General features: G+C 44.6%; 1 protein-coding gene across 2 annotated transcripts in view; it reads left to right on the top strand.

The window, feature by feature from the left end:
• The window catches only part of roraa (RAR-related orphan receptor A, paralog a), a 174492-nt gene that overhangs the window by 115150 nt on the left and 37377 nt on the right, over positions 1–21965 (top strand). The window contains exon 1 of one of the 2 annotated variants that reach the window (XM_030095966.1): positions 13638–14027. The exons of the other annotated variant lie outside the window; for it this stretch is intronic. Coding sequence (XP_029951826.1) covers positions 13859–14027 — 169 coding nt within the window. The 5' untranslated portion in view covers positions 13638–13858. Of the gene's footprint in view, positions 1–13637; positions 14028–21965 lie in introns of those variants that run through there. 2 annotated transcript variants of the gene reach the window in all.

Raw genomic sequence — 21965 nt, forward strand, 5'->3', positions numbered from 1 at the left:
CTGGGAAGAATATGATGATAACCCCAGAGAGGAAATTAAAATGCTATGCAGTCTTATGACTGCTAGATAATCGTGTACATTTGAAGCAGGCAGTGTGGTGAAGCACCTCTTTGTTTTCTGTTTTCTGCAAAGCCTTGCAGCTGAGAAACACGGATGTGGTGTTGTGTGGTGGTTTGTAACCTCTGAAGCTGCATTAACTACCAGAGTTTGTATTCTTCAAGTACAGATCATATCAGCAGAATTGAAAGCTGCAGACACAGTATGTGACACATGTCTCGCACGTGAGATGCCAGGCTCCTTTGTGCACTTCAACAATAGTTTTTTCTGCCTTATCTAACCACCTCTGCCGTTTCAATCTCAGCCTCCTCATTAAGAATAGATGAACAGTCAAACCTGTAGGAATCAATGATTTCCAAGAGATTTGTACTCTATTCTGACACATGTGAAGTGCAATCGAAAGAGCATGTAAAAACGCTTTTGTGTAGTGTTCAGCAGTGTGTCTGTGCATTCGTGTACATCCAGATGTGTGTGTTCGTACCCCACTGTGTGAATGGGAGAAACTAGCCCTGAAGGCTATCCTTTCACTCTGATCACTCTGATGAAACTTGTGGAGAGGGAAGGCCAGAGGGCTTTTCTGTGAGAGTGGTCTGAGCATTTCAGATTGTGCGGAGCTACTTCTCCCCCTGTATAACACCGCGGCTCTTTCTTACATCAGACAGCAGGGCAGGGGATATGATCTTCAACGCTAGACAGCTCCACCTTGCTCAAACAGCCCCGTCAAAACAGTAGCATGATTGTGTGTTAAGCTATTTGCTTGTCTGGAGGGGCTGTGGTATTTTTTGATGAGTGCGTGCATGTGTGTGTGTGTCTGTGTGTGCGCGAATGTCTCGTGTTTGTCAGGATATCTTCAAGGTAGAACAGAAACGCTTTGACCCACCATCCACCGCCCCACTATCTTAATTAGTGCGGCGCTAAGCACCTCCACACTGGAAGGGGGCTCAAATCAAAGAGCATGATTTAGGAGTCTTGGGTTCAAAGCCCTGGGCAGAGACCGGACTACGCCGTCTCATTTCAGGGAGAAATATTCAAATCTTGTCCATGTGAGGAAATCAAAGTAAAGCCCCTTAACAAGTAGTTGATTGGTGTGCCTCACAGACAGGAAGCGGTTGTAGAGCCTCGTCAGAGCTGTGTGCACAAGAATAAGTTCAAGGGCCAGTTAATGGTCATTGAGAATGTGGAGGGAAGGTGTTTTTTTTTTTTTCTGAGAAGCCTGGTGATTATGTGACTGGTGGAGTAATAATGAGGGAGATGTCTGCGCCCTAGATGGTTATAGCCGGGCTGCAGATCTATTTCTGTTCACGGAGTGAAAACATTGGCTTCCCCACGCCGCCGGTCCTCTCCGCCGTAATGTGAGCTTGGCAGGCCTGCTTGTGTGTGTGTGTGAATGCGCGTGCGAGTGTGTCGGTTCGTGTGTGTGTGTTTAGGAGGTCCTCCCAGCCCAACCTGGACCACAGGGATGGACTGTGTCTCTGACTAACTCCCCACTCTGCCTGAGTGATCAAACTCCTGGAAGCTCCCTGCCATGCCAGTCCCCTCATCAATATAAATTACAGAGGCAGCTGTTCGCTGGCAGAGTCCTCTCCTTTCCTTTTCTCTCTGCTCCTTCTCTTCTCTCCCTCTTCCATCTACCCAAATTCACTAATCATTGAGCCATCAGAAGGTGAAGTACTCTAGATGAAAACAGATACTTATATCACGGTGCCAGAGGCGCTGACGTCCTCTCTCCGCTTAGGACTTAAGCAGATTTATTGTTTGAGGCTGCATCCTCTCTCCTCTATCTGTCCCTCCGCTTCTTTCTTCATTTCCTCAGAAGGGGCTCCCCCTCCGCCAGTGCTTCACTTTACCCACATAGCTGTACTTCTCGGTGAGATATCGCAGTTTTTGATATTATCTGTCATGAGTGATTTCAGTAAAACTTCATGTACGTCTCAAACTGACAAGTCTGAGGAGGACGGCAAAAGATCAGTAAAGCACCTTATGCATTGTCCTTTACTGTTTGTCATTATCTTGGGTGTTGGACACCCGATACATCGCACCGCCGCCGCCTCCTCCTGCCTTGGCAGGACTGCGTTGCTGTTAGATGAGTTTCTGTTTGGACCTGTTGAGAGAGTTGGTGCGGAGCAGAGGCTCAGATGCAGCAGCTGATTACAGTGAGATTAGACGTCTCACCTCTAATCTACCATCAGCAGTCTGGGACTCTGTCTCACGGCTCGCATCGCAGAGAGCTAGCTAACGCGTACGCACACAGGTCATGTTGGGAGGATGCTCTCCTCGCGCAGAGCAGATCTCCTGATTACCCCGAGCTAATCCTCTTTCTTTCTTTTGCAGCTGTACGTATACAACACACTGACTGTATGACTGATCAGGCCGTAACACATAACAACGACAAAAGCTGTGTGAATCCACAGCAAGCTGTGTGATTACAATTTCATTTCCAAAGGAGTAGACAGATTACACAGGTATTTAAAATAGCTTTTAAGTAAACACTACACTAGTATTAACAATACAGCTGAATTTCATCGTATCTGAAATAATATAACACTAAAAATATCACAAAGGCCGCATAATCAATTATTCTTCCTAATAAATATTATAGCCCTAAGCAGTCACACACCCTTCACGCACACACACACGCACACACATGATCTGCAATAACTCCCCCAATCCCTTAAATCTGATTTGCACTATTTAGTTAATCTTAAATATTTTCAGTTATATTCGTTTTGCACCAGCCCAGAGCTCCCTAACTATTCTATTCTATTCTATTCTATTCTATTCTATTCTATTCTATTCTATTCTATTCTATAATGTTTCATTCACAGTCTTTGTCAGTTAAAAAACAAAGACAATAACTTCCCCTCTGTTGTATTGTCTTCTTTTCACACACATTATATATGTGTTAGCGTGTTGTATATGAGACGTCTCTAGCTTCATATTGGGAATAAAATGGCCAGAGGGAGGCAGTAGTACAAATGTTACTGTGGAAAAAGAGAAAAGGAGACAGCCGAGGCTTCTTCTCTTCAGTCTGCAGATACGCTGTCGGGAGCCGGGGCTTTTTTCTCCCTGTATTCATCTCTATTTTGGTGACAGACTTCTTACACTGATTGAGAAACATGGCTTTACTCCTGCGTCTTCATTTATTTGCTAGCAGCCTGTATCGAGTTCCCATCGTCAGCAGTGCGCGCGTACTAATCGTGCAGCCCATCTTTTTCAGAGGGACCACATGATTTAGACTTTTCTGTGCAGCCTCAGAAAAACAAAGTGCCGAGCTGCAGTGGAATCATGACACTTATTGAGGCTCACTCAAAGCCTCGGTTTTTACACTTTGTGCATTTGTTCTTTTGATTATGTTCTTCTTTTCAGAACATTCAAATAAAGCAGCCTGGTGCATGTTTGTCAAAATTCGCCAACAGCCTTATTAATCTCAATAACGCTCGCTGTGTTCATATAGCACCGTGGCAGTTTTCACCTTGTGAAGCACAACCTGCCTGGATGTCTTGGCTTGTGGATTGGTAATGCACTGGCTTTGTGAGTTGAGGTATTTCAGTTAATCAAACATGAGATTTATGGTTCTTAATAGTGCTGTACATTGCCAATTTAGGAGAATAATATGTCCCAGTTGCTGTCTAATTTTGCTTGGCAACAGGCGCACTCCTGTGGAATCGCCCGGGGCAGTGAGAGTTGTCTCTGCATAGCTCAGTGTTCCATGCTCAGTGGTTGTTTGAAGGTATTTCATCACATTGTTGCCTTGATTCAGCTCTGTGGGGATTTGTTAGTTGCACTCATGTGGGAAGTGCATCCAGTACATTGTTAAGCTAGGGCTGATAATGAAGATCAGCCAGCCAGAGTCCCCTGAGCTACGCACGGAGCGAGATAGTCTAGTGAGACGCACGGCGCAGACATAGTGGAGCAGGACGAGCGCACGAGGCAGTACACACAGACACAAAGGAAGCACAAAACATACAACACTCCACACTGTGGTGGAGTGTGTTAGAACAAAAAAAAAAAAAAAAAAAAAAAAAACAATACAATGCAGCACCACATGCTGTACAATAGATTATCATTCAATATGTTGTGCGTTCTTGTTCTTGTACCAAACATTATTCTGAGTTGTAAAATTGACATTATGGTGTTTAAACCTGAGTTTTGAGCAATATTAAAATGATTTTAATGCCGTTGCCATTTTGTTAGAGCTGAAATTGGCAGTGCAGGGCAGCACAACGCGCGCAGCCTCTCCTTTCTGTGGAAAGTTATTTGATTCTCAGCGTGGTGCGGGGACTGGTTGTTTCCTCTTCTCCCAGAGCAACATTGAATGCTTAAATTGACACAATCTTTTTCTCCTTCTGTACTGTAGGTTATGTTTCATCTTACTCTATTTGTTTGCTCCACAAAAGGAGTATTTTCTTTTTGGACATTTTGGTTTAATCTATAATAGACGGCAATTTTTTGTCTGAAATAGGTCAGTGTAATCACAACAGTGAGGGATGGACAGTCACTGTAAAAGGGAAATCAATAGAGCCATCTATTTGTCGTAAACCAGGCCAACATGATTTTTCTCTATTTTTCCTCTCCTGCTATGTCTTTTCCTCTCCAACTCAATATGGCAGGTCCTCATTTTTCAGTAAAAGCATTACTGTATGTCTGCCATTTTGTAAAATTGCAAATGGCCTTTGTACATGCACTTTCTTTGCATAAGTTTCTGTTTATAAAGACTCTTCTTTTTTATCGCCTCCTCGGGCCCCAGAGAGTTTCATAAGTTGGGGGGGGGGGGGGGTGTTGTAGTGAGGGGGCCGTCGGGGTGCAGGGCAGGTTTTTGCAGGGTTTCACTGCTTTTGTTGGCTTTTAATCGGGTTCTTCTCTATGTGCCGGCTCTTTCTGAGAATATGAACTGGAGTGAAGACGGACCTCGCCGGCCTTTGCTCGGCCTTTCCCTTTTGTGTCTCATGCAAAAAACTGAATGACCCTGACTTGAAGTGTTGTCAAACCGGAAAACAAGAGTAAGTGACATGTGACAAGGACACAATGCTCGGACGGGGAGGCCAGAATAAGCGGCCCCGTCTGCTGCCGGTGATTTCTCGTATGCCGGCTGTCTGCCGCCCCGGGTGAACGGGGCCGGGGAGCGGCGGCGGCGGCGGCGTCTGCCAGGCGAAGCAGTTGGCATGGCTGGGAGGGCACGGCTGGACTCGCGGCGCGCGGTCGGCCCATCGCAGGTTATCTTTCTCTCATTAGGTTTCCGATGCCTCATCATTTTCCCGTAGTGTACACACACATCGAGCACAGGACAGGAGTGTCAGCGTGTAATGAAAGCTTTGATTCATGGGAGGCGACAGAGGCGGAGGTCATGGAGCTCCTCCAGATATGATCCTGACGGATGCTGATGGGGAAGCGCCGTAATCATACATTTTTAGACTCATAACCTGTGCAGGTTTTTATGTTTGTTTATTTTAAATACACATAATTATAATGGAGCAGAAAAAAAAACAACATTGCCATTCATTATGATAATTCTGGAATATTCCAGATGAATAAAAGTAGGTATGATTAGCACATGCAATTTCATTGTTGAAATGTTGTAATGTAAATTAGTAAGACATGCCCTGTAATATAATTCTTTTGAACTGCAGCATTGCAAAATCAATAATAATCATCACAATGCATCAAAGGAACCAAAAAAAAAAAAAATGAAGCATCAAGACAAAACCTGCATACCGATCAAATATGAGCTGAAAATGAATTAGATCATTTTCAGCGAGGATCGTAACTTTCCCACAAATAATGTCGTTCTGCTCGGAAACAAAAGTAGGAGAAGAAGTTACACACACGCGGAGAAGAAAGCCGACGCGCTCACAAAAGCTTTCGGTGATATTATACATTGACATTTGTGCTGATCGCATTGTGCCCATTTTGTTGAATCTGCTTTATTAGAGGAATCCTGTTTTTTCCGCGTTGCTATTAATTTGTGTTTCTCTGGGTGTGCTGTGCGAGAACAGAGAAATGTGGTTAACCCATTGTGAAGTTAGCCGTCATCATTAAGATTCTGCAGATAACAGGCATGCGGATTTCTTCTGCTCAGCATTATAGGATCCCAGACATCAAAGGCAGGTTTTCATTCTACTGTGTCTGCGGCACCGTGGAAGGAAAAAAAAAAAAAGAAAAGAAAAAAAGAAGAAGGCAGGTAAGGAGATATGGAGTCAAGAAAATAAAGCAGATTGGGGGAAGAGAGTGGAGCATGTGTACTGTACATCGCTGTGTGGGAGTCAGGTGACGCCACGCTCTATAATGTGTTTGACACCACAGAGGGTCCCTCCTGCATAGTTAGCACCTTGCTAAATTGGCGTCCACTCTGATTAAGTGGCGCAGCCCTTAATAACACCATGGTTGACTGCAGGTTGGCTCACTTTAAAGATCAAGTTCATTCCTCACTGCGATCATTAGAAAGTGCAGATCTGCGTAACTCAGAACAATTTATTTATGTTGTTTTGTTTTCCCCTTCAGCTTATGCATTCCACTCTTTTATACCCGATCAATATAAAAGTGCTGTCAATAATATTTTTCTTTGTGCAATTCCTGTAATGCTATTTCCTGCTCTATTACACGTATGTTACAATGAAGTTCCCCTTAATTCAGATTACTTTCTTTCAGCGTGGTGCCATTATGCCTCTGCCATTACATCAGAGTGAGCTGTTCTACAGCGAGAGTATTGAATATACAAGAGCGAGAAATATGCTGTTCTCTAGTATTGTGCTGGATTACAGAATCAAGGTCGACTCACAAGACACAGAGCAGCATTATCCCTTAATCCTGTGTTTTGGTTTCAAATAGCCTTTTTACACCTAATCTTCACAAGTAAAATGACAAACATGAATAGTGAGGTAGGTATTTAAACGTGCATTACCTGCGATGTTAAGGTCAAAGGCTTACGCTGACTTAAAGGGGCTCTGTATTTTTGTGAAAGAACAGACAATCATGTGTTATTTTGTTGCGGCTCTATTACAGAAGACCAGGGAGTCTTGTGATGAAATTCCCTCCGGCCGTTTCAGATGGTTAAGTCTGGGAACTTTTCATCCAAGCCATGACTCATATCTTGTTTGTTTCTCCACTTTATTTTTTTTCCTTGTGGACTTTGAAATCTTGAATGAAGATGCTCTGTTCCCCCCTCCTCGCTTTAACCTTTTGCCAACTTTTCTTTGGCCTGCCGCGCTCGGGCATTCAGAGGACGGGCTTCACTGAGTCAACAGATACAGCGAGCGCCGAGGCAGCGCCTCCCCTTGACCAAGCCGGTCTCCGAATGTCCGTCAGGCTCGGCCGTGGCAGCGGAGGAAACTTAAAGGTGCTGTGAAAGACTAAAAGTGGGCCAGCCGCTGCTGCCTCCTGTTGACCTACCTTGTTCGGAGGGTCCAGGTACAGACTGATGACAGGACTTCCTCCTCAGCGGACCACATTACTAATGTGTGAGGGTGCAAGAGGAACACATCCAGTGATGAATCACTCCCCTGCACCCATGGCATCCTCATAAGTCAAGAGTAAAAAGTGTTGAGAGTGCGCACAGTAAAGAGGTTCTCCGTCCCGTCCGCCAAAGAGAAACTCCGTGCAGGCCCGGTGGAAGAGGGGAAGGGGGAAGGCTAAGTGGTGCACATCGCACATAGCCTGAAGATCTCCCTCAATCTTGAGAAAAACAGTCCCTCCGGTGGGTGGCTTGTTTTTTTCTTTTTTTTTAAGGCTCAAGGAACTTAGGAAAAGTAACTTTCATGCTTGAACAGAGCTGCTTTTTAATAAATGAGAGTAATTTACAATAAACTGGTCTGGGATGTCTTGCTGGATTACCTGAAGTCAAATTAATATGTGTTAGTTTAAACTAAAGCAGTTTTTTAAAGGATCTTTCACTAAGCAGTAACAGGAAAAGACGGTGTTTCATTATTTACTTTAGTGTTTGATAACTTAGCACAACCGAGAAATTGTTCCTCCCAAAGCAACAAAAACGCAAAGTGATTCTAATCTAACAACTTTTAAAATGTGACTTTTGTGTATCGGTTTGTTTGTCTCCTCTTGTCTTCTTCATTTCCAGCCTTAAGCCAGAAGGTTAAACTATTTTAGTTTACACGCGTCCCCCCCCCCAAAGAGCTGATGTTGGGCTATACCGCTGATGTTGGGGGAGTGTGTAAGTTTGACGCCGGGTAATACATCACACACTCCAGGGGGTCTCCCCGGTATGCTCCTCAATAATGAACTTCATTCGTTAACTTCTCCCTCAAAGGCCAAGTTCCCCTGCTGCCCTTTTTCAGCCGCCATTGCAACTCTTACCGGAGTCACCCTACTAACAGAAAAAAAAAGAGACACATCATCATGCTTTCCCCCCTGACAGGCTCAGTGGTCGCCTTTGCGGAGCATGAAGAATAAGCAGGTCCATTACCGATCCCTCATGCCTGGTTATAGCCATAATTATCACAGGGAAAATGACCTGCTCTGTTTGGTTTTGCCGTAGAGGGGCTGCGCCTTCCTAATCACCTCCTCCTTCCCTCCTATCGTCTCCATGCCACGGAGATGGAGCTGGTTTTTTGGGGGAGTCTTGCCAGTTCATTAGAATTCACAGGGTTCCACCTCCCTGCCTAGCCAAGCTAAGCCTCTCACACAGGCTGCCATGCCTGCGATAATCTCCTCTCCTCGTTCCCTCTCGCTCCTTCTCTCTCTATCCTCCTATCCCTTTCCTCTCCATCCCCAAGGGCAGCCTCACACAAAAGGAGATGCAGTACAATTCATTGTTAAATCTGATTTCTATTGATCTATTGAAAACATTGCTCTGTGAGATATATGATAGCTCTCCAGCCTCATTGATGAGCTCTGGTTAACACTTCCTTCTCATCAGATAAACCAAATCAACTGTTGTGTTGCTTTTATTTGAATGGCAACCTTTATTCAGTAAGTTTCTGTACCCGGTGAGTATTTTTAAAAAAAACACATCTGTCCATCTTCTATCAAATTTAAAGTTACAAGAGAGCAGGAGTGAGGTGCGCTCATCACAGGGCAGACACAGAAACACACCTAAAGGCAACTCATGGTGACCAATAACCATCACATGCATGTTTATGCACTGTGCAAACTGGAGTGCTCTGAGGAAACCCACACACTCACTGGGAGAACATGCAAACCCCACACCTAGCCAGCGTTTTAACATCACGCTAACCACTGCCCCACCGTACAGACCGTCACGCTCGCCTCACACTGAAACCCGGTTCAAGTCCAGGCTCCACAGCCTTTCTGTGCAGAGTTTCCATGTTCTCCCTGTGCGTGCAGGGGTTTGGTTGGGATGGTACCTTGGCCTGGAATCAAACCAGACATTTTGCCGTGAGGCGAGATAGCTAACCACTATACAGCAGCGATAACACAATGCTTGCATTTTTTTGTCTTAACGGTCAGAAACATGATGATTCATTTGATTTGGAAATACCACCGGCCTGTATTTTTATGCTTGTTGAAGAAAATTTAAATTCAGCTCTATAAATAACTGTGGCAGTAAAACAAAAGGCTGTAGCCTTGTCAGGCGTTCACTATAAGCACTGCGTCGTTGATTCTGATTACATGACAGCTGACGGGTGTACGCTTCACCTATGTAGGAATGATATGCTTTCATGTCGCCCCACTTTGACCCCGCTATTCTATAAATATTGTGTTTGTGTGTACGCGCATTTAGTGACAGATAAAGAGAGAGTGATCTGGCCCCAGGCTGCTGCTCGTGCAGAGGATGAAGGCCAGTGTATTTAGTCATTAATGTAGAGTCATTTGAAGTGAGAATGACTGCAAAAAAATATATAAATAGAAAAGAAACTTAATGTTTACTTTGGTAGCTGACACACATTGCGGTACTCCATGGAAAAGCCATTATTCTGAATGCGTTAACTGCATTTCCTGTGGAACACACGGCATGTTGCATGTTTCTAAATTCTCACCGTTTTTATTTAAACTTGTCTTTAAATGCAGCCCTGCGCCGTCCTCTGGACATAACCCAATAGTGTCCTCTATTTTCACTGAAATAGATATTTCCTTTGTTGTCTGTGTGATTTATTGAAGTCTTCCCACAAGTGGAAGCCCCCAGGAAATTGCCTGGAATGGCCCTAAATTGGTTTATGATTGTGTGGTGTGGGCCGGTGCTGTTATGGTTCTAATATTATGCCCTCCACTCCTTGGCATCTATATTAAATTGATCTGTATTGTTTTCATGGAGTGCCTGTTGGAGCTTGTTAATTCTACCGCTGCTTCGGGCTGATGGTGCAGTTCCCAAACAGCCGGGCGGCTTCACGGAGGAGCGTAAGCCTCGGCTCTCTAAAATACAAAAAAAAAAAAAAGGATTGGGCCACAAAATGAGGTTCAAAACTGTTTATCTTGTGGGGTCAAAGGTGACTGAGTGGAGGCAAATCCGGAGCAGTCGTAAAGGTTCCAGTGTTGTATGAGTTAATGTGGATCAGCCGCTCGGTGCATTGAATGGCTACTGACAGACTGCTAATGAGGCCATTATCAGGTCTCGTCCTCTCCTCTCCTCCGGGGCCACCACTGGATGTTCCGTACCACGTCTCAATTGAATTTCATTCCACAGGGCTTGTTTACAGTAAATACATTTGCCCGAATTAATCCATGAGGATTGTGAGACACATGACTCGGCCCGTCTGGGTGCCGAAATCGAGCGCGTTGCGTCTGCTCCCGCTCGGCGTGACGCGCCGACAGAAACGCCGAGAATTTACTATCGAGGGGCGTCAGCTGAAATGATCCAATGGAAAGCTTCACGTCACTGCATTAATACCCTCAGACGTTTGACCATCAGCCCCTTTGTGACTTAATCAATCCCTTAATGAACACGTAGGCTATCAGCGCCGTATCGGCATACTGTCACCGGTAATGCGGAGCAGTCCAGGAAGAGTGTGATGGAAAGCTAATGAAGCAGCTTTGCTAGAAACGCTCGTCCTTGGGGAAGCTCGGGCTTTTAAGCACAATTATATACAGTTTGAGGCACTATATTTATCGGATTGCTGAAAGGACAGAACAACAGCTACATCTTTTAACAGAGACGTTTCTCCAGTATGCTGAAACGTCTCCGTAACACACTGCTGATGCTGAAATAAGACTTTATTCATCCCACAGCAGAACTTCCTGTCATCATAGCAGCCCAGTATGGTACAATCACTATCAAATATTGAACGTATAAAGACTGTGGACTTGAAAAAATGGTATATATAGACAGGTAATTCACATCAAGTAATGATACCACTTTTATTTGTGTTGCCATGTATTTAAAACAAAACTTTTCTCTGTAGAAAGAATAAACTTTTCACTCCAGTAAGAACTGAAGGTTTGAGCAGGACTTCAAGTTGTGGGCGTACTCAGGCGCAGTCAGGATTTCAAAATAATGGAGGAGAGCGAAAGTAGGGAGAGTGGTTTTGTGGAGAAATAGTGTGATATGAATATTGAATTGTTCACTGTATTTTTCCAATACTGGTGCAAAAAAAAAAAAAAATCTCCCTCATACTCTTTTTTTTCATATGTTTGAGAAATCTCTCTTTTACTGTGACGTTCTTTTTGGCTTTATCAGAAGTAACCGGATGTAAGGAGCTCCAGGAGAAGCTGTTTTGAGCACACACACTGTGAGATTAAAAAGTCTAGAAGAGCGGGCCGCTTCCAGCTCTCTCCTCATGTTCTCCTTATCTCAGATCTTCTCGGATAACCGGTGAACAGACTCAACCCCTGCTAACCTGCTTTGTTTGTTTGTTGTTGTTGTTGTTTTTTTTCTTCTTTAACCATACACCCCGGCATTTTGCCACAGCGCGTTGAGCCATGTTGGTTCTTGAAAGATGGAATCAGTCACCAGCGTCTGAGAAACGACCACAGACAGTGGCGGTTGGACATGTTTGTGCGTCAGCCTCAGCCCTGACTCATCTGGTGAGCTTTGAAGACCTTTGTGGGGGAAACACAGACGATTGCGCCGTCTTTTACATCACATTGTTTAAGATAGTTCAACACGGACCCCGTCTACGTCTTGTTTACATTCCAGGCACGCTCCATTTGATTCTATCAGCCCTCTGAATTATATTTTGTTCATTAGATGGTGTGCAATAAGAGACCAGTGTTGACACAACCTGAGTTAATGTGTTTAGTGGCTCTAATGGATCATAGAGGTCCTAATGAAACATTGCCATGGGAAGATTTATGTTGCAAGCTGCTGAGTACTCATTTCCATTTTATACGCAGTTAGAAGTATCCGTATTCTGTGAACAGGACACAACAGGAGGCACGAAGGGAATGCTGAATTTCAGTGGCAGGAACTAACCGGTAAAAATACGTTGTTGCTATACTCCATCCATCCATCCATCTGGCGTAAAAAGGTAATAAAAAGATGAGTCTTATTAAAAGATTTCATATTTTCTTTAAAAATGTAATATTGCCACTCCTAGTTAATTTCATTAATTATATAACAAGATAAAAAAAAATACACTTCTTTCAATAACTTTGATAAATTAAATGAAAGTCATCGATTTGTGGCAAAGACAAAGTGTAGCAGTGGAAACTGAGAATGTAAAATCAAGGGTCGAAATATTGATGTGATTAAAATATATATTTAAATCCTGGATGTGAAATATTGCGGTGTGTAAAAAAATAAAAAATAAAAACCAAAGCAGTGTGATGTTTGTCTTGAGACGAGATGATATGAGCACCAGCTTATTCGTGGAATTGCCAAATGGTTATTGGCCAAGGCTGGATTGCACTAAAACCAGAATATTGTATCAGAGAGAGGCAGCTGGTTAGGAGTCAGAACAGATTATCATATGAGAGAGGATGGGAGGGGGGGGGGGGGGGAGGGGGGGAGGGAGGAGGGGGGGTGGGGGGTAGTAGAGACCGGAATGGAAAGCAGGGGGCAAGAGTGAGGGGCACAGGAGGAAGAGAGGAGGGGGAAAAAAAGTGATAGCAAGAAACTCATCGCCTGGTCGCTGTGGGGGTGGAGGGGATCATCCAAACCCTTCCGTCACTATCTCCCCCTCTTCACCTGTCAAGAAGGGTGTGTGTGTGTGTGAGAGAGAGAGAGAGAGCTGCTGGAGAGCGTGTGTGTGTGTGTGTGTGTGTGTGTGAGAGAGAGAGAGAGAGAGAGAGAGAGAGAGGGCCACGCAGGTCCTCAGAGAGGTCAGGGGAAGATGCTGAGGCTCCACTCATCTTCTCTCCGCAAAGGGCCCACCGCTGCTCGCAGACATCTGGCCTCACACTGATCACTCATATCTGCAGACAGGGAGGAGGAGGAGGAAGAGGAGAGCGGAGGGCTTCTATCTCCGAGCCACAGAGAAATTACACATTCTCTCTTAATCCATTCTTTCTGCTCCCGTATTTATTTGCGCCATCTTTTTTGTCGTCTCCTCATCTCACCTCTCTCTTATCCCCATCTAGCCTTTCATCCCCCTCTGGCTCTTTATTTTTTTTTTCTCTCTCTCTCTCTCTCTCTCTCTCTCTTTTAAATCCTTGACAGTGCAGCATTTTAAAAGCAGTAAACCAATACAGCAAGATGTGCAAAGGAACAAGAACGTGGGGAGGAGAGAGAGAAAAAAAAATTCGCTGTCTGCAAGTGCTGGTTGTGACTTTATCCATGCACTGGAAAGATAAGATAGTGAGAGTGTGCTGTGTCTACCGAGCCGGCATACAACAAGACTGAGACTGCAATCAGTGGGAAGAGGGCCAGCTTCCCTGCCTGAGCTCTCAGCGCCCCTACTGGCTGCACGCTGTGCCAATCAAAGGCTGGTGGGTGGGGAGCAGCCAGACATGAACACTGATGTCACAGTCACATGGATTCTGGTGTGGTCATGCTCGGAGGCTGAGAGACAGAAAGCTGTGCTGGCCAGCTGCTGCTGAGACAGCAGTGGAAGGCTTTGCGCTGGTGATAGTTCTTCTCTTATGGACCCGAACCTTAATGATGTATTTTGTGATTTCAGCTATGAAAGGTAAGACCACTGATCGCATGCGACGCTGCGTCCCGCGCGCCCCGGAGTAACAAGTAGGGAAGTACGGGCTATTCATAGCCTGCCAACTCTTTGCGTTTCATTTGCAAGGCATGAGTGTGACAGGGGAGAGAGGCGGGAGGGAGAAACACAGCGCTTCGGATTGTGTTCCGTTACGCGTCTTATTTATCTTTACGCGCAAGAGCAGAATATTTTTTTAAATTCCGAAAAAAATAATACTACAGCACATTTTAATTTTTATTAGAATGTGCACGTGGATCATGCTGTAATTGTTGTTATTTTTTTAGCGTGGTTTGTGGCGTGCAGTGTGGAGGCAGCTGCAGCCGGTGCGCTCTTTACGCGCGTCCGTCTCCACCAGGAGCGGCTTTTCAGCACAACTTTAGTTGTTTATTTTTTTTTCCTCTCCTGTTTCGGCAGAGATGCGAGTTTAGCGTACAGTGGGGGCGCGGAGGTGGGGGTCCTGTCGATTTCCCTTTCTGTCCCCTTCTTAATCCTGTTGTTCCAGTCCAGAGGACGTGTCTGTGCCGCGGGAAGATGTGCGCGTGTGTGGCAGGCGGCGTGGGTCGCAGACGGGCAACGAGGCACTGGCGCGACTGGCAGACTGTGATTCTTTGAGTTGATACCGGTGCATGTGTGTGTGTGTGTGTGTATATCTGCGTGTGTGTGCGAGTGTGTTGTGTTCCACTGACCTATTTTTGGGGCTAGTCGGGTTTACATGTGTGGCCATGAGAGCAGGACTGGGTTCTCCCAGTTCACTCTGATGTTGATCTGGCACGCTTAATCCCAGCTCCTCCACCCCCAACCCCCCCACCTCCATCATACAGCCATACACACACACACACACACACTCACACAGTCACATCCGTGCAGACGGATACAGAAAGTGCAGTGAGACATACAGGAGCACACACTTTCCCTCATGCATGCATACACACGCACGCACACACGCGTAAATCATTTTTTTCACACTTATGAACGCTTTTTAATTCTTCCATGAACGTGAGCAATTTTTTTTTCAAACATATGTGCTCAAATCCACTCGTGATATCATCGAATAGCCTCCAATACAGACACAAACGATTCAAATTCTTTTAACTTAAAATAGGAACACACTGATATTTTCATTTGATATGTGCAGCTTTTATTGTCTCTCTTGAGTGAGGTATTGTTTTATATCTATTTTAGTGTCCGAAAAAAATATGTGATTAAAGTAAATAAAATAATGTGCCATAGCTGAATTAATATTGCGTTACATTACTAGTTGTTTTGAAGACATTACATTTTTTGGTGGTGGAGTGTATAAAAAGTCATATCTTAAGTGTGGAAAAACAGCTTGATGTGTGTAATGTGCGAATAAGTGAAGTCCTGTAGCAGGCTTGTAAGGAGACTCATGAAAAAAAAGGCCTTTGACCTGATGTCCTTTAATGTGTACTTCACGGTGAGGGACTTCATGAAATCTTTTTTTTGTGGGGAAGCAGTGTGCAGCTTCTGCAGCTCAAATGACTTCCCAGAGAGCAATAAGAACGCTTTTATAAAATTCTTGACTAATTCCATCAAGACAAATGAAAAGAGACCAGCCTCATTTCCATCCTCTGTGTCTGAGTGCTGCAGTGTATGTTCTGGGCATCCAGCTCTATTTGTCAGTCTTTATGAACTGTTTTACTTTGTATTCTCACCATTCTGGTCCTCTCGCTCTGACAAGGTGTCCTGACAGGAGACTTTTTCCAGTGCAAGAAATTAAATTAAAATGTGAACAAGCAATATAATTGGAAATTCATTTAAATGGCAGTAATAATTTCCTCCTGAAAAAGGTCAGTGAAATGGATGAGCAGCACGTCGACTCGCAGCCTTTGCACAGACTTTTTTTTAAATTATGTTAATATTATGTGATTATACTGCATGTGCCTCTTTTTTTTTGTTTTTTTCATGTTGTTCGTACTCTGCACTTCAAAAATAATGCTAATATATTACAACAAACATGATAGTGTGTGTATTATGCGCGCCTGTGTGTGTGTGTGTCTATTGCATTGTGTCTACCCTGCACTTCCTTCTACCCAGTTCCTCCTCTCAGTTCAGCCCCTCTACCACGCCACTACCTCTCAAGTACCTAATTACCTGTAATGGAAACATCCCTCTCATTACCCCATGCAAATTAGCCAGCCTACTCAGCACAATTAAGATGAAAATTCCAATTACATAATTAAAGAAAGTTGTTTGATGTGTGGATAGTAAAGGTAAAAAGTGCGTCTCATCTGGAGTACATGTAATTAACCCCTTCGGAAAAAAAAAATAGCATTATTGTAGCGGAGCGTACGCACAGCAGCGATGATTCCAAACTGTGGAGAAAGTGGGACCTGGTAAGTCACTGCTGTGCATGCAGACAGCACATAAATATGTGATTTAGCACGAGTGTGTGCTAGACTGTGAAAAATGTTCTGGGGGCCCTGGAGAAGGTAAAGCCAAATATCTTCTGATAGGCGCTGTAAGGCTGTGTTAACAAGGCTGTAAATATTTGCTGTAGATTTTGGTGTTCTTTGTCTCTTTCTATCAGTGGGCAATTGAAGTGCTCACTTGCTCGGTGCTGCAGGCTCTCACACATTAAAGCAGAGGTTAACAAGATTGGCTATTATCCAGTTAGGGAGTGAGGACATGGAGAGCCACAGGAAAAAATTGTCACAGATTAAGGTGAAGGCAAATATAGCGCAAGTCACCTGCAAGGATTTAAAATAAAAGACCTAATTACAAAGGAAGAATGTGCTAACAAGATGTGTTGCGTTTTGGGATGTTGTGATTAAATCATTTTGAGTATTTCTCTCGATTCCGCAGGCAGCTGCTTACACGTTAAAATGGAATTAGGAAAGAGGGATACATCCTCTGAGCAGATAAAAGACAAACAGCAGTCCCACTGACAGACTGAAGGCGCGCCGCCTTATCCCGCTCTCCTGCCTCTCCGCCGGCTGGGGGAAGTGGGATGGCGTCCCCACAGGTTATTAAAAGTGTGTGAGGTGTGCCAGTCTGAGCCGTGCACACTGAGACAAACATCCTGGCTGCCTGGCTGTGTGCAGAGGGACTGGTTAATGAGATATTGACTGCCCATTGAGAGCATGGATTTTTGATTTGGTTCCACAGAAGTTGGGGAGAGCGAGAGGTGCACTCTGGAGAGGAGAGGGGCGCAGTAATGGACACAGATTTCTGGAATTTATACCATTTGATGGGGGCAATTCAGCAATATTAAGAATTGTTCTGATGTTGCCTTTTATGTTAAAAGTAATATTTGCTTTCCCACAACTGGAGGTGAGAAACGTGAATCACATGAATCGTGTGGAAGTTTATAAAAATAGTAATTCAGATGCAACAAAAAGGAATGAAAAATGCAATAGTGTATTTATGTATTTGATACAATTCATTAGTTTACATAAATACATGGTTTTTAATGAAGTTTTGGGTCATTAATATGGAAGGAAGGTTTTTTTTTTTTTTTTTAGTTTGAACAAGCAGTGATATTCCAAAATTAATTTGTGTGTGTGTATGTGCGTGTGCGTGCACATATAAAACACACACACACACAAAGCAAAAAAGATGTTCGAGTTCATCTGGTTATTTGTATGGATTTTTTTTTAATGTGAAATGCATTTAGTAACAAATTAATTACACAGTTATTATGATTGAAAATGAATTCACGTGTTGTTGAAATTACTCTCCTGCTCTCATCACCTGTGAAACCGATCCCTCCGATTTTGGGAAATAAATTTGTAAGCTACTCAGAACAAAGGCTGGTGCCGAATGTGCCCCTCGGGCTGCGAGCCGATCATGTCCAGTGTATAAACATTAAACTGCGACCCCATCCAAGTCGTCGCCGGCGTGCCAAGCGGCCCTGTCACTCATCTCGTCACGTCAGTCACACCGTGTGGTTTTGACAGATTAGTCCAGTCATGGCCAAGGTTAAACCACTCTGCCGTCCTGTGTCTAATCAAACGGCGGGGGGAACGACAAACAGCGGTGGCTCAAGGTAACCACCGGGCTCCAGGAGAGGGTCTCTGCTCGCTCCGTAGCGGCGAGTTCAGTCAGGGTTCTTCATTTGGCTCTCTCGTCAGGTAAAACCTAACCGGGCTTAGTGCAGTGCCTTTAACTTAGGGGTGATTTCCTACTTTACTTTCAGTCAGTATTTCAGGAGTCACTTATAGATCCTTTGAAGTGTCTCCCTGTCATGCAGCATTTAGCTGCTGATAGAATACCTTCTCTGTCGGCGCTCGTTAGATAATCATACACCACGGTCCGTGGAGTTAAAGTACATTTTCACTTTAATTTTTCTTCTCTTTCTTCTTGTTGCTTCCTCTGTGGAGTATGTAGAGAATAGTGATGTGATAAGGAGACCCCTTGCTTTACATCCTAATGATGTATTTGTGTTTTAAATCAGACATGTGCCCCTTCAGTTCAAACCCATGTCGCTGTTTCTGAAGTTTCCGTGAAATGGATGTGTGGATGCATAGTTAGAGTAAGAATAAAAGCCCACCTCAGCCACCTGTGCTGTGCGTTGCCCTTACATTCTTTGCCACTTGGGGTTTAGAAGTTAAGAGGAAGGGTGAAGTTTTATTCCCCTGCACTTTCATTCTGAGCATGTTTCGTACCACTGGCTTTTTTTTTTTTTTCCCTCCTCTGTGGGCCTCTGGAGGGCCGTCCATTGGCTTTTTGAAGTTGCATCAAAGAGGAAATGGGGGAGAAAAAGCATTATTGATTTTACGTTTTGTCTGACTCAAACACTGAGGACAGAAAAAACACATAAGGAGTCAGGTGTTGGCAGTGGGGCAGCTCCGTCTCTGGTGTGGAGGAGCGGGAGGGAGAAGGTGAGGAGGAACACCAGACAACACTAATGCATCCCTCCCTTGAGTCGCACGCTCGGTCCTCTCGCTTCCATCGTTTTCCTTTTGCTCTTAATGGTTGAGTAAATAAAGCCGGTTTCTGTACAGCTGGAGACGAACCTCCGTCTTTCCCGACCATGTCGGGTAGTTTCTCCTCTCCCTCTATCAGGCCGGTGACTCCCGAGGTCTGACAGCGCACCACAGTTGACCTGCTTTTCCATGAAACACCAAGCTGCTCTCTTCTCAGTTGTAATCAGATCTCCCTGCTAGGCAGGCATGCTGGCAGCAGGCAAGAAGAGGAGTATTGTTTGTGGGGTTTATCACCTTCGTCCTCCTTTTTTGCGTCAGCGCGCCAGAGGTGAGACGAGAGAAGAGTGCTTCCCCGGTGTTAATATGACCTCGGGTTGAATAAAAAACGACTTTCCTCTGATAGCGGCTGATAAGCGGTTGCTCGTCTCCAGCGTGTCTCATTTAGCGATAATTCTGAGGCCGTATTGCGGTACAGCCATGATCTTTAAACTTCTCTGAAGTGGATCTCCTTGGCTGCACTCAATGAAGTCGGTGGAATTTCTACAAGACAGTAAATTGCGCGCGCTTCGCCAGAATTACAGCAAAAGCACGCTGCGAGAATGAGGAAAGGTCAGAGGTCAGAGCCTAGTAAGACACACTCCCCTCTGCTCCGTGGAGAGCTGGGCCGGTATCCAGGGATCCCGGCAGGGTAGAAAGGATGAAAAATGAGAAGCGCGCAGAATTTTGATGAGACGGGGGAACAGGCAGCGTTACAACACGGGTCGTCACAACATGTGCTCCGCCGCTTGATTACAAAAGGGAGCGAAGCGCGTGAGTCGTCTGATTATGTGTCCCAGCAGAGGCCATTAGGGGTTCTACTTGTAGGACGGCGTCATTCACTCTCCTCTGATCTCGCGTCTGAGATTGTGGATCCTCCTGAGCACTAGGGGGCGCTCTTCATACAATAGAAAAGATGCAGGTATTTTTACCGCCCAAGTTTTGAAGTATTGACTGTCTCCTAACTTAACGATGCCTCGAGGCGGAAAGTGAGCGACTCAAGGTTTGCATTATAAGGTTCTCCTCTTGCCACGTAAGATGCATGAAAGGAATCTATTGTCATAAATAACAAAGAAAAACAGCCTTGTGAGAAACAGTCTGCTTAAGATTGATTTTTTATGCACATGCATTCATTTGAAATAAAAGAAATGCTGCTTCAGTGCTAATTACAAAGATGAAAGGAGGAGGAATGTGCAAGGCAATGAACTTTGTTTAAAGGCACAGCACATAGCGCAGTCACGGACGCGATGCTTTAATGAAATCCACTTCCATTTCTAACACTGTGTTTCGAAATGGAAACTGTAATTACCTAGTTTATGCATAAGAAAAAAGAAAAGAAAGGGAGGGTGCAGCCAGTTTGCACGTGTTGGTCTCGTCATCAAAATTCATCAAGTCACTTATCAGAAGCGACTACACAATTCCTGCCCCAGACAATGAGTGTGTGCACGCTCCCCAGCTGGATCAGAGGGGTTAACTGGCTGTGGAGAGATCCTTGACCTATCTGAGATGAGCTCCCCGCCCCCTCCAGCAATGTGGAATATCTGATTGCTGATTATGAGTTTATTTCCCATCGCGCTGAGCCTTTTGCATGCCGGGATCCGTCCCTCCCCAGCAGAACTGATTAAGGAGCTGGAGATGATGCTCCAGCTCTCAACACTCACTGAAAGACTCTCAGAGAGCCTGGTAATCTGGAGTGCAGCTGGCAATCACCCACCACTGACTCTTCTGGAAGCTTTTTTGTGTTGTTTTGTTGTTTTCAAGTGGGTTTTTTTGGCATATTGTTGTCTTTGTTCCCCTGGGCTTCTTGTTTCTGGATGAGAGCTTTCCTAGTGCTGAGCACAGGTCCTTGTCAACCTGGCTGCTCGGCTCAGCCGAGTCCACTTTCTTACAACGGCAGCGTCAGCAAAGACCCTCGCTCAAAGTCTCGGGATTTGCTTATGATCGCCCTCTTTCAGGAGCCTAATTTAGGCAAAAGAAGGATCTTCCTCCCTCATTTGGAAAAAAAAAAATAAAAGCTCTTTGTTCACTTCCAGAGCTCCCACAATTCAGTAGATTACACAAAGGCATCAGATAAATTGAAATAAATAGTTTCCACAAAATTGCATCCTCACGTAAACTTTTAGGTTTGTGTGCCACTCAGTGGAAAACACACAGTATTCTAGCAAAAAGGCTGCACGGCTGCTTTATTTGCTCGCAGGGATCTGTCACTTACTTACAAATCAGCAGCTGTCGTCTCCGAGTTGTGTTTTTGTCAATAGTTGGAGGGTAGGGGAAGACAGTCCTGTTCCCACTGTGCTAATGGCTGTTATAATGCCTTTAATGTGTGACTTGGGGCAACAGAGGAGGAATCTGCCCGAACAGAGCGTTCTCAATTACTTTAAAAGCCGCACGGCCCACCCCGTTAATGACGTCCCACTGTCAGACACGTCACCCACGGTTTAACTGCTTGATGCTTACATGCCGAAATGTTTTTTTTTCCACTCACCGAGAAGCAGTCAGCGCTGCGAATAGAGTCTTGTTAACATAAAAGTATTGCCGGCGATAATATCTCGTAACACGTATTCTCAAAGAAGGATGCATGAAAACAGCAGCAAGAATGTTGTCGTTGGTGCGTTTTGTGTTTGTATTGCAGGGTTAATTTAGAGTGAGTTACTCGTGTGGCACCATCAGCAGAGACACGGCTTTCATTTGAGCTCTGTGTTTTTATGGAAATCAAACTTCCCGGGGTGTGACATCGGTGAAAAGGAACCAAAGATGTTACCTGCAGGGTGCAATTTGGCATGGGAAATAAGTGGTATCAAGTCCCTCTGATCGAGGGATAAAATCAATCTCCCTCTCCCTGTGATTAAAGATACTTCAGCAGCACAAACAGGGGAGACACTTTAAGTAATTGTATTTTAAAAGCTAAGTAAAGCACACCCACACACTCTGAGACATCAAAGGTAAAACTGACTCTTATTAAGTCTAAGTAATACATTTTGGTCATTCTCCAAAT

This window comes from Salarias fasciatus, chromosome 7 (genome assembly GCF_902148845.1).
Source record: "Salarias fasciatus chromosome 7, fSalaFa1.1, whole genome shotgun sequence".
Classification (NCBI taxonomy): Eukaryota; Metazoa; Chordata; class Actinopteri; order Blenniiformes; family Blenniidae; genus Salarias; species Salarias fasciatus.